A 13,606-nucleotide genomic window follows, 5' to 3' on the forward strand; every position below is an offset into this window, starting at 1 on the left:
GTGTGCAGATTGATATTACAAGGCTCATGTGAATCCCTGGGAAGAAGTCAGTACCACATGCTGCTATAATTTGGAATATTATGTGAGAAAAAGCCCATTTACAGAGTATCCCCTTTGCTCTGATTGATTTCTTTCTCCCTTTGAAAGTGTTAGAGATTCATAACGTCCTGGCTGATAAGGCTGTAGTTAAATGGCTCTGTCTTGACTGGTTTCTCTACATCTCCCCCTAGTATTTAATAGAAATGGACTTCACACTGAAGCGAGGAGTTGGGAGTGAAGAAAAGTTTTTTTTTCTTTTTCTTTTTTCAGTATTTTAGCATTTCCGCATTAATTCTTCTCATAAAATTGGGAGGATTGCATAATTGTAAAACTTTGTTTTACAATTCAGTGATGCATTTTTTCAAGACTGAGAAAATTAGTGTAAGTTAAAGTTCAGGGCAATGAATAGTAATTTCAGAAATATTCTCCTTTGAATAAGTCTTTCTTTACTAATTAGAATGAAGCAGCAGCCCCCAAAACACTCATCCCTACCCTTGCAATATAACATAAGTTGTAATCATATTTATAGTGCCTAGAAATAAAGTTTGTGTCTTTGGATGTCATTTTTTTTCTTTTTGAGACAGAGGCTTGCTCTGCCTCCCAGGCTGGATTGCAGTGGTGTGATCTCAGCTCACTGCAACCTCCACCTCCTGGGTTCAAGCGGTTCTCCTGCCTCAGCCTCCCAAGTAGCTGGCATTATAGGCATGCACCACCGCGCCCGGCTAATTTTTGCATTTTTAGTATAGATGGGGTTTCACCAAGTTGGCCAGGCTGGTCTCAAACTCTTGACCTCCAGTGATCCACCCGCCTTGGCCTCCCAAAGTGCTGGGATTACAGGCGTGAGCCACCACACCCGGCTGGATGTCATTTTTAAAACCCATTGTCTAGCTAGAGCATTCTTAAAGGGACTCACAATGGAATGTTGCTTGAATCTCTGGAGCTGATGGCATGGAACTTTTTTAAAAAATTGAGAAGAGTAAGACAGCTTCTAAAATATTTTCCACCTCCAATCTTGATAACTTAAAGTATTTAAAAATGTTTGTTTCCATCTGCAGAAAGGAAATTTATCTTTAGCTCACCAGAAATCCAAACAAAGCTTTAAAAATCTCTGATAATTGATCTATTAAAGTTTAAGGGAAAACCTGGATGTGAGCACTATGTGGGCTGTTTGAAAATTTAAGATGGCTTTAGTTTGTCTGGATAAATCCCCAGAGGAGGCAGTTAATCCAAACTTATTTCAGTATAGGGCTTCCCGAATGGATTTGAAGGACAAAACCAAGTGTAAATGTGGGTAGATGATCCTCTGGGCATTCAAGAGGAGGTTCAACTTCATCTGCACCTGCTTGTCATAAGACAGTCAGATATTCCTCAAGAGAGCTCAGGCTCACAGACCCTGAATGGGTCATCTGTGCGGTATACGTTCGTGAGTTTTAAAATTTAAGAGGTTTCAAAAGTTGTCTTGGCATGCAAGAATGTCTGTTTTATTCTATACAGTCTTTTATGGGTCATGGTCATTAATTTATTCATATTGCTTTTTATTCTTCCTTCCTTCCTTCTATCCATCTGTCCATCTATCTCCCTATCTATTCTGAAATATTCATTGAGTGCTATCTTTGTACTAGGTCTTATTCTCGGTACTCACTAAATTTTGTATCAGTGAGCGAGCTTAGAGGTACTAAACTTCATCCTGCATTGCTGTGTACTGAATTGATAGGTAATCATTGAGGAATATGACAAAAACCTGATATTTGTATACAAATTTTTAAAATTTATAATTACATAGTGATTTCACATACTTACCTATCCCAGCCCTGGGAAATATATATAGGATTAGAAAAAAGTATGCAAGTGACAGTCGTGAGTGAGAGTCTCCCCTCTGAGTGGTGCTCAGGTTGGTACAATTCCCAAAATAGGTGTGTTAAGGTGCCTTTTTATTTGGTGAAGATGGGTGGCCCCAGTCTCTTATTTTTACTATCAGAGCTGTTTCTGTAACTTTCACAATTTCTAAGTCCCCTCCCACCAATATCAGAAAGGTTTTTTTTGCCCCTTGAATGGAGATTTAATGCTTTTCATCCCCCATCCTCATACTTTATATTTTAGCTCTAGTTAGTTCTTTATTCCTATTAGGTTTCTGCCACATCTGCATGGCTATTGTCCCTTTTGTTTTTCTGAGTTTTAGCAGAGGAAGGCTTGGCCATTTCAGGCTCCACTGGTCTTTGTTAAAGAGAAGACAACTTGCAGTGATGTGTAACTGACAAGTGAGCATGTCACTGGCATGTGGGCAGATTTCCTCAAAAGCATGAGGAGTAAAGCTGTGAATCAGAATTATAATATTAATAGTTTAATGAAAACACATAGGGCAACAGTTAAAGTCATGTTCTAGAATAAATTATAATTAGCTTGATTTTTTTAAAGATTATTCTACCATTTCAGTAAAATAGAAATGATTAAAGAAAGAAGGATATTTATATTCCATCTATCTTTATGCTTCAAAATATTCAACTTCTAGAAACTTGGGGAACATCCAGACTCTCTAAATAGGAACAGGCTGTTAACTACTGCCTAAGTGAATCGTGTAGCTATTTAAGATGATGGATAAGATCCTAATCTGAGGCAAAACCATTTCTTACAGGGAGTGGCTTATAAAACCTTTTTTTTTTTTTTTCTCAGAGAGGGCTTGAAATATAATCTTATATAAATGCCTAGGGTTAATACAGCTGAGCTGAAATTGCTTTTCTAAAAAATAATTTTGAATAGGTAATATATGAAAGAGTATAACGTTTAAAAAGCATAAAAATTGAAAGTAAAAGTCTCCCCAGCTTCATGTCCAGTTGCCAGTTTTTCCACCCTGAAGGCAACCACTACAACCAGTGTCAAGTTATCTATTTGGAAATAGTTTATTCATATACAAACCCAGACATATATTCTTGTTTTAAACAGGTAGTAGAATGATTGCTTTAAAATGCAGTGTCAGAATCGCACAGTTACAGAAACCCCTTTGCTTGAGAACAGGTTTAAATTCCTAAACACTGTTCAAAGCCTCTCTGCCTCCCCAACTTGCCCTTGAATATGTCCCAAGTGATGTCTCACAGATGTTCATCCTCCGACCCATGGTAGAGGGGAGTGGGCATGCTGCTACCCTGAGGGACATTGTCATTTGTATTTATGAAAATTAGTCAGAAATTTGAAAATAAATGGGCTTTTCTGTTTTAGGAACATCCAAATACAGAGTATTAAATTTGTATTTTAGTAACACTGTAAGTTAACATACTCTGAAGATTATTGAAAGGGGCCCATATACTGCCATGAACTATGACCAGCTTCAGCTGTTCAGAAGGGACCTCGGGGGGGAGATGCTGCTTGTGCTCTGCTGTCTTCTTCTTGAGGCCAGACCTGACTCAGCCGACAGCAGGTCCTTACAGGTTAATACGGGATGCCTCTCCCTTTTCCTGGCTCACTGCTCTCTGAGGCAACATGCTTTTGATAAGTGGATTCAAAATACTCTTCTTTTTACAGCCTAAAGGAATGGAGACATATATATATATATATATTTGGATATATACAAATATATGCAAATATTAAAATATTTTTCTATACAAATGTATACAAATACATTATATATATATATTTTTTCATAATTTGCGGCCAGCAGGGGGAGATATTGCCTGCCACATGAGGCTGTGAGGAAAGCCTGTAGGATAGATGGACTCATTCATAGCTCTTTGCTCCATGTCCTCCATCTCCCCTGCTTATGAACAGGGCTGGGCTCTGCTGATCACTAGGCTACTCCCTAATTGGATGCTCAGTCATCATGCCTGTGCTTACTTCCACCTGCCTTTGTATATATTTCTCAGAAATAGCATTTTTTTTTTGGAAATGTTCCTTTTGCAGTTAGAGGTTACACATTGTAGCTGGAACAGAAGCCCATGCCCCTGGGCACCAACTTCCCTTTTCCATCCTTCTCAGTATTCTCCTGTTATCTCTTCCAATAATCAAAATATTCCAATACATTAACCAAAATGATGCTCTCTCCCTTTGTCAGAGGGGATGTTGCTTAGTTACACCTTTTTTTAAAAAATCTTGTGTGACTTTCTAAAACATTAAATAATATTGAAGACAAAAACTCCCACTCAGAGCTGAACGTTCTGGTATTTTAAGGGGCAGGAATCTTCACTGATGTCCTGCTGAAGGATCCAGCTAGTTTCCATCCCTACGCAAACAACTCTTCATTCTGTCCAGGATTGTTTTCCTCTCTAGTGGCAAACCTGCGTGTGTGGTTTTGTAATGGTTGATCTGTGGAAATTCCCTCAGCTTTTTGATTCGACAACACAGCTCTGTAGCATTTGGAGGGTTGGATCATGCCCAGAAAATCTGTTTTTGTGCAATTCAGGATACATTGATCTTAGTTTCAGGGATTCTACTTTGTCATCTGGGTTGGAGATTTTTGTTATAGCAAGGAATAAAATAACACCCAAAATGTTTATTTTTTTCTATGCTTTCGACTAGCAACGTTGGCATGATTATCATCACCCTCCAAAAAAAAAAAAAAAAAAAGCAGTCACTTTTTCTTTGGTCTCATTATCTGTTACCTAGCTGACTATTAAAACGTTAGGAACGCAAATAGCATCCTGACTTGAGAGAGAGCTAGGGGAAGATGTCTTATAAAAATGCACTTCTCTCTATGGAAAAAATAACCTGCTCATTCACTAACCATTGCTTTTATCTACGAGGTGCTGCTGCAGGCAGAGCCATGAACGTTGCTTTCCCAGCATTAAGAGTGTGATACCAATGAGCTCATGTCCAAATAATTCAATCCCCATGCATGTTACCATACTTTTATTCTGCTTTGACAGTCCTCGTGCGTACAACTCAGGTTTGTTCTTGCAGACTACATACTATGTCTTGGAAAAAAGCAAGTACATGCTATGTCTTGGAAAAAAGCAAGTGGAAGAGTAAAGTTTGCTCAGATCTGTCCAGCTATTTCGAAAATAACCAAAAATCCGTATTAGTGTTCAGGAAAGTCATTTGCAGAAGACTTCTCAGGAAGACAAAGTGATAGTAAAGCTAGAATTCCTGCGTAGGTCATCTTGCTATTCCTCAGACCCCGCATGCTTCATCAGTGCCTCCCTGCTTTTGCCACTCCTTACTCCTAACTCTCTCTAGCCCCATTTTTCTCATCCATTAGACCTGTTTGTTCCATGACACCTTTCTGATTCCACCATATCGTCTCTCATCTTCTCCACGGTCTCTATGCTCTTCTACCTGGTGCTCTTCCTTTTCAGTGTGTGTCTTCTGTATTTTGCCATGCCTGCAGTTGGCATCTCAGCAGCTACACTACAGAGCACCCACTAGACCAGAAACCTTTCCTTGATTCCCTTGCATTGTCTGGCACACTGCTGCCTGGCCATGTGCTGTGACAGGTACATAGTAAAAATAGTCTGGCCGATTATGCTTATTAAATTATGAATTATTGGGTAGTGAGTAACATAAATAATAGACAGACTCAATATTTTTACCCCATAACAACTTTTTTTTTGAGATTTAGTATTTCATCATTGGTAGGAATAGTGTAATGATATAAATTTCTGGAAGAGAATTTTTCTTCAGTTATTATCTCTTCCTCTTAAAATAAGGAAACCAAAGACTCTGTAGGAGGCCATTTGGTGCAGTCAGGAAAGTCAGTGGAAGATGAACTTCCTTAGGGAGATATGTTGAGCACCCCCACTTTAATAATCCTGGTGATTCTGTTGAGAGAGGAACTCCCTCCTGTAGCCTAGGATTCAGCCCTTCAGCATCCTTGCATATTTAGAATGACGTCTTGGGAAAAATGCATCTCGCAGTGACAGTTCAGTGACTCAGACGCTGTCTATACAGAGATATTCCAGTGACTGTAGGTTTATCTTTAACACAGTTTGGTTTCATGCTCTTTGGAATTGCAGGTGCTTTCCAAAAACCATAATTGGCATTTGTATTACTTTCTATCAAAATGGAATTATCAGAACAAAGTTTGTGAAGTATGTGGATTCCACATGCAGTGAGATACAGACATCAATTGTTTGTAGATTTGATCCTTGTCTACTAAGTGTATTTAAATGACTTGGAAAATTAAAATAATAGGAATTTCCAGACCCTGTCACTAGAGAATCGACTACAGTATACCTCCATGTTTTGTTAGACTATCTTCCCTCTATTTCCATTGACAGCTACAGTCAATGTAGAGGTTATGAGTGAAGGGTTTGGAATCAGACAGCTTGGGTTTGAGTCCTGACTCTGTCATTTCTTACCTGTCTGGCCTACAGCAAACCTCAATATATCATCTGTAATATGGGGACAGGAATTTTTGCCTCTCAAGGTTAATGGGAGGGTTCAATAACAACATGAATGTGAGAGATAACACAGTGGCACATTGTGGAGCACCTCAGCAAATGCTAGCTAGTCCCATTCTTATCGCTACACTGTTTCTATCTTGGCATGTTGTTTTCATGCATCATTTTTCTGATATGTTCGAGAGGTTAGAAAGTTTCAGAGAAGCATATAAAATCAAACTGAAATTGATGTAATCTGTTGCCTCTGAGTGGAAGCAAACAGGTCATTCAGAGTCCTAAGTAGGATTCCCTGAGAGGTGATATGTTGGATTTCCACACCCGATTCCTAAATGACTTGTTTCACTGTTTAAATTACCGTTTTTCTCCAATTGCTTTGCAGCAGAGATAAAGATCTGTTTTAAATATTACCACGGCATTAGTGGGGCCCTGCGAGCCACAACCCCCTGCATCACCGTGAAGAACCCAGCTGTGATGGTGAGTGCCCCTTAACTGCCAGCTCCCTTTTGAGATCCATGCTGGGACTTGATTTCTGTTTTCGCCTCTGCAGTCCTGACAGGGTTATCAGGAACAATGAAAAAGGAAACATAACAGTGTGGATACTGTTACAGGAAAGGAAATAGCTTAAAAGGTTGACATACCTGAATCCCTTATTCAAATCAGTGGAAACATAGGATTTGATATGTAACAGCCGTTTGTAGAGTCCACTCTCCAGGAAGCCCATTCATGAAGCAGGGAGCCCATTCATGAAGCAAAGTGCCCCATCTTGGAAGGTTTTAAACTTAGTCTGGGCGACCAGTTGGTAGGAAAGAGTGGCACTGGACTTTATGTGAATTTTAACCATTTAAATTGTGAGTGATTCTACCTGCCAGTAAACTCAGGGAGCTGTTGCATGGAAGAGAATATAAGTTGGAAGTCACAAATGCACTGTTTCCTTAAGGTCTTAGTGCTGGTTCCTTCTCAATGCGGAGTTCGGGTCTAGTACCTAAAGATACTGTTCATATTTTGGAACTCAATGGAAGTCAATTTCTTTAACTTCAGAAGTTAACTTCAGAAGTCAGGCCCTCAGTTGAAGAAACAGATACCTAATTTATTTTTGTAGGAAACGTGTTGTGTTGGACTTTTGAAAGAAAACCTGCCCATTTCTAAAATGGCAATTTTGTGATTTTGTTTAATTTTATTTTAGAATCTAATAGTCTCACAATACCTGGCTCCACTGTATATGGGTGGTTGGAATCAGGTGATTTGGGGAGATTCTTAGAGTCCAAGATCTGTAAATTACTTAGTTTTAATTAGTTATTAATAAAAATGAGCTCTTGAAGGCATACAAAAAATACTGACCCCATGACACAGAATCTTTATGGCATTCTATGTGTGGCTATGTGTGTATACCCACATTTATAGATGCTTGCATTTTTGAAAATAGGCAAGTAGTCAGGTTGAATTTCAAAAAGCAGTCTTTGCAAATGGCACTTTGAAATTGTTCACACTTACCTTATGCTGTCTCTTGATAGTGCTTGTACCTCTGTATCAAGCAGTCTTTCCCTTTTATCTATTCGTTTAAACAAATATTCATTAGATGTCTGCTAAGTACTAAGCATTGTGCCACCACTACAGATGAAATGATGAAAAAAACGCCGTCATTGATTTCATAGGTCTGGTGTAGGAGAGAGACATCAATCAAATATTATATTTATTTGAGTGATAATTGTAAGAGGGAGAGCAAAAACAGGGGTAGGAGAACATGTTCTATGTAGTAGGATTTGTCCTGATCAGAAAATTCCTGGAAGGCTTACCCGAAGAAGGTATGTCCGAGAGACAATCTGAAGGATGAATAGGTGAAGAGTCTTTATAGATGAAGAGGGAGGGAAGAGCATTTCGGGCAGAGGGAATTGTGTGTGCAAAATCCTCAACATCAAACTCCTCTGCTCACATTAGAAATATATGTGAGTTTCCATTGTAGTAAACATAGTATAGGACATAAAAGAAAAGCTTACATTTACTATATGAGACTTTGAAGGTCACAAAGTGAATAGCAATTGTTGATTGCAGAATCTTCCATGTCACATAGTAAGCGCTGAAACAGACTTTAGTTAATATTCTAAAAAGAAAAATTATAAAACTAGAAGAGTTGGGACTATTTAAAATCTTCAAAAAAATCATTGTGTCTGAAATTAGACAATAACTTTCAAACGTGATTAAGCATTTTCTGGATTTAGATTTTTTTAGACTTGAGCAATTTCAATATTCAGATATCATTAAAGGCAGTGGGAGTTTATGGTTTGTTGAACACTGATCTTATTCCATTGATTTTTGCATTGATGTTGCTCTGTCAAAGCCTGTGGATAGTTTGGAGATAATTAATTTGCTTCAAACAAGTTTCACAGGATCTTAAAAGCTTCACAGATACAGCATTGGCAATCAGAATAGTGTATTTTGGTTCAAAGACTGACTAATGCAATGGGTGGTTAATCGATTTCTGACCAAGCTTGAGACAGTTTGGTTTATGTCCAACATTGAACATAACATAAACAGTTTGGTTTATGTCCAACACTGAAAGACTGTGCCTCATGGAACCTAATTTTGAGGGTTAGGACTATGTTTCTCTAATAGCATGATGGTCACTTAGGTATATGACATATGTTTAGTCATTGTGACTGATTGACATCCTTCATACTTACAAATCTCGCTTAGTGCAATTATACCATGGCCACATACAAAGAATAGATGTAGAAGAAGTAATTGGGAAACTCCACATGGAAGAAAATGAGCTGTCATCCTAATCATCTGATCTCTTTTCTCACATATCCTTTTGCAGTGCATCAAAGATTAAAAAAAAAATGTGACTTCTCTGTCATTAGTATTTTGATATCATTGTCATTCATCAGCGTACACAGTGATATGTGTCTCAGATACTTGAAACAGGAAATCCTTCGGCTTCAGGGACAAATTAAGGCTGCCGTTACTCACTACCATGTATTGTTTCAACACTTGGTTGACAGTGTTGTTTCTGGGTTTTCCTGGAATGAATCTATGGAGTGAGTTTATTTTAAAGCCAGTCTCTAAACATTGAGTACAGATGTGTTTATTATTCTGAATGTCCCTGTATCTAGTGGTACAGGGACTGTACCTGGTCTTTCCTGGCTTTTTTGTAATGAACGACAAAATTGAATTATTTGGATATTATTTCAGACGAGCATTTTGCCAGAGTTGTGTAGGACACTGTTTTTCTGTGAATCCTTTGAGAATTGTTTCAGAGAAGCCTTTTGCTAGATGGTGAATTACTTTTGAAAAATGAGAATTAGAGGACATTTTTGTTTCTCATGATTTCTTATAATTTTTAAATAGGTTTTAAATGAAGACAAGTTATGAATTGTTTCAGCCTCATTTAGCACAAGTATCCACAGCTGACTGAGAAGTTGTGTTTTAAGGGGTGGCACATTTTACTGGGCTGTGGAGCCCATTTGTGAAGAGGCTGCAGTTTCTGGGATGTCTTCCTGTGCCCAGGCACAGAAGGAGTGGCAGGTTGCCAAGGGTGCGTCTCAGTCGTAGTCCGGGGTAGCGTGTGGTGAAAGCAGGATGAGATGACCACAGCAGTTAGTTGTCCGGCCAGTGTACTGCTGCCTCTGCCCTATAGTTAATCTGGGAATGCTGAGTCAGAGGAGTACAATACAATATAATAAACCACACGTGTCTATTGAGAGCCAACTCTATGATCAAGGAGTTGGATCTATAGATGGAAGGAAATACAGGTACCTGGATGGACCCCGGTGTGTTGTAGAGGACATGTGAAGCAATCAGGATGCAGTTAAGTGGCACACAAAATAGTCTGATTAAGGTACAGGAGTTACAGTGGAGGCAGTAGAAATTTACATTTCAAAATTTGAATGGAATTTCTCAATTTTGCTTAGATTAGTGATGGCTTTTATCTCTTTGTAGTGAGTGATTTTTATAGAAGTGTGGGGAATGCAGCAAAGATAAAATGGAGAAAGAGTTAAAACAAAAACAAAAACGGACATGGACAGTGGTTAAGTAAGTAGTTAAAAGCAGATTCAAATCAGGAACTATTGCAATAGGGGGAAAGATAACTCCATATAGAATTGGCTCAATTTGGCCAGGCACAGAGGCTCACACCTGTAATCCCAGCAGAGGATCATGAGGTCAGGAGTTCGAGGCCAATATGGTGAAACCCTGTCTCTACTAAAAATACAAAAATCAGCGAAGTGCGGTGGCACACACCTGTAATCCCAGCTACTTGGGAGGCTGAGTCAGAAGAATTGCTTGAACTCGAGAGGCGGAGGTTGCAGTGAACCCAGGCACTACAGCCTGGGTGACAAAGCAAGACTCCATCTTAAAAAATAATAAAAATAATTGGCTCAATTCCAAATATAACAAGGGAAACTGGGGGTTGATAGTCAAGGAGCAGGGTTAGAGTGGAGGGATTGGTGGATGGAAAATTACTAAGAGCTTAAGGGATTCTTGTTAAACTGACCTCACGAAATTCTTGCTGAAGGAAGGCCAGAATGATCAAATATCACATGGAGGATGGTTGGGAGATGAGGAATTTGATCTGATATCGAGGGTGATTACATACTGAGGGTGGGGGTTCTCCAAACTGTCATAGCAGGATTTTTGCTAAAACTGGACTCTATAAGGATGGAGATAGAAGCCCAAGGCCTGACGAGTTGAGCAGAGGGCTCAAAAGAGCCTGACTGAAGTGTGCTCAAGGAAAGAATCTTTGTCGGAAGAATTTAATCTAAACTTTAGAATTAAAACCTGGTTCTCTTTCCCACATTTGGGTATATTCTGCCTTCAATTCTGTCTCTTACAGTATTGTGGACTTCTTTGGCAGAATATTATGAAGGTTTTTCTTCCTGATGTACCCCAAATTGTGCACTAATTGTACATAAATTGAGAGAATGGTCTAAATTTGCTAGGTGGTTTATAAATTACTGGCTTCTTGTGAGGTATAATTTACTCAAAAGCTTTTAGGAAAAGGTTATCAGCATAATAGCACTGCAAATTCTTATTATTGCTAATTATAATAGCATGTGCCATGTACCTGCAGCACAATAGAACACAAGCTTACAAAGGAGGTAGGACTCCATGTGGATTTTCAGAAATACTTGACAAGAGAGAATTCTATACATATGGATAAGTCTGATATAAATCAACTGTTTGATCTATTCTAAGTTTCCCTAACAAATCTGAAGGAATTTGATATTTAACTGAAAGGAACATTTAATATAGTAATAGTAATATATTTACTACAAATCAACTATATTCTTATCTAAGGGCAAAAAGGACTATATTCTTATCAAAGGGCAAAAAGTTTGATCCATAGTTATTGGGAATTTTGAAGCTTACATATTTTTTATTTGGGGTTAAGATTACATTTTAATCTTTCCTCCAAGAATTAGCATTTGTGTCTCTGTTCCAAGATTGGGAAATGAAAGGACACATGATACAGTACATGTCTGATGCAAAAACCATTACATTTGTGAACATACATGGTTTCCTAGATAGATCCAGTGGCATCATACTCCTCTGAAACTTCAGACGCATGTTTTTTCTCTTCAGATGGGGGCAGAAGGCATGGAGGGAGGTGCTTCAGGAAACCTGCATTCTCGGAAACTCGTTAGCTTTACACTGTCAGGTAAGAATGTCTTTAAATGCGACATCCAGTTTGAAAGTGTACGGTTTCAAAGGTATGAGTGGTCACTTCTTTCTACAGACTTTTGTATAGGATATGATGATATGTGAACTAGTTTTTTGGGGGTCATACTTCTGAAAATTCAGGTATATCTCTTACGATGATACAATTAATTATTAATATAAATTCAGAAATTATTTCTTCTACCAAGTTTTCTGGTGATAGACAGTGTATATAAATATGTATAGTTAGTTAAAAAAAACTGTAATGTAAAATGTGCTAACCCCACTGAGGAGCTTTGATTATTGAAAACAATTTATTCTTACTTCAGCTACAGAAAGGAACAATTTGAAGACTGGGGGGAAAAAGCCAATATACTTCTTTATCTGTGGAGGAATACAAATACAAATTGAAACGTGGATAAGCCAATTATTTTTGGGTTGTCTTCTGACTAGCGAACTGTTCAAATTGCTTGTCTGTTTGCCGTACAAGTAAAGCACTGGTTTTCAAGGCATAAGACAGGACTCATTTGCAGTTTGTAAGTTTGATTTAGTTAAATCAGTAATTAAAAAAAAATAATGTCAGAGTTTACCACTAAAAGGAATTTTTTTGGATAAAGCATCAATTTATACAAACTGAAAATCTTTATATACAATAATATACATGCTTATATTTGTGTATACTAGGTTGCAATGTAAAATGTATTTCATACATAGGACACTGTCAAAAAAGTTTGAAAGGCACTGATTTTAGAAAATGAATTGGTAGTCATAAAGGCAAGAAAACTCTAAGAAAATCCATATTTGAAATAGACTTTTAAAAGATATAACTGTGCTATAATACATAGAAAATAAAGTCTAATGGATCTCCGTCACTGGAAGATGTTTTGTTTTCACTTTTCTGTAGTTGTAGTACTTCCAAAATTTAAATTAGATCCACTTTCCTTGACTGAAAAAGAAAGACATTGTAAGTGAAAATAGACGTTCTCAAGAGTGAGAGTTAGAAGACCTGATCCTGAAACAGACGCTTCCACAACGCATAATCACCACATATGACTAAAATGTACACATCAGTTCATTGCTGGCCCACGGCCTTCTGAGTATCTGTGTTTGGTTTTGCAAGTTTCTCCTTTCCCTTGCTTTTTTACTTTGCTTCTCTGGTGAATCTCAGCAGTTGTAAACCAGTGACTTATGGATCAAATTTGGCCAATAAATATGTTTTGTTGGAAACCTTCAGGGTTTAAAAAATATTTAGGTTTTTAGAAGGGTACCAAAAATAACCACTGCCTGTGGTTCTATGTCCCTACCCCCGTCATCTGCCTGTTGCCTAAAAACATTTTGGCTGGATACTTGGCTTTAAACCTTCACAGTACTGACGGTCTGAAGCTACTGAAATACCTGGTGACAGGCAGGAAACGATTTGTCAACCCCGATAGCTAAGAAAATTTAGAGTATGACCACACCACAGGTTTCTTGGTTTTGTCTTTTCAATTGAGAGGTAAAAATTGTTTATTTTTATGGTGTACAGCATGATGTTGTCATATAAACCATTGTTTTCTTAGTTTAAAATTATTACCCTGTGCTTTTAGGTG

General features: G+C 38.0%; 1 protein-coding gene across 4 annotated transcripts in view; it reads left to right on the forward strand.

The window, feature by feature from the left end:
* HECW2 (HECT, C2 and WW domain containing E3 ubiquitin protein ligase 2) overlaps positions 1–13,606 on the forward strand; it is a 398,266-nt gene that overhangs the window by 259,720 nt on the left and 124,940 nt on the right. For all 4 annotated transcript variants that reach the window (XM_074399331.1, XM_074399332.1, XM_010336479.2 and 1 more), the window contains 2 exons: positions 6,745–6,839; positions 11,943–12,018. In XM_074399331.1, coding sequence (XP_074255432.1) covers positions 6,745–6,839; positions 11,943–12,018 — 171 coding nt within the window. The remainder of the gene's footprint in view (positions 1–6,744; positions 6,840–11,942; positions 12,019–13,606) is intronic.

This window comes from Saimiri boliviensis, chromosome 5 (genome assembly GCF_048565385.1).
Source record: "Saimiri boliviensis isolate mSaiBol1 chromosome 5, mSaiBol1.pri, whole genome shotgun sequence".
Classification (NCBI taxonomy): Eukaryota; Metazoa; Chordata; class Mammalia; order Primates; family Cebidae; genus Saimiri; species Saimiri boliviensis.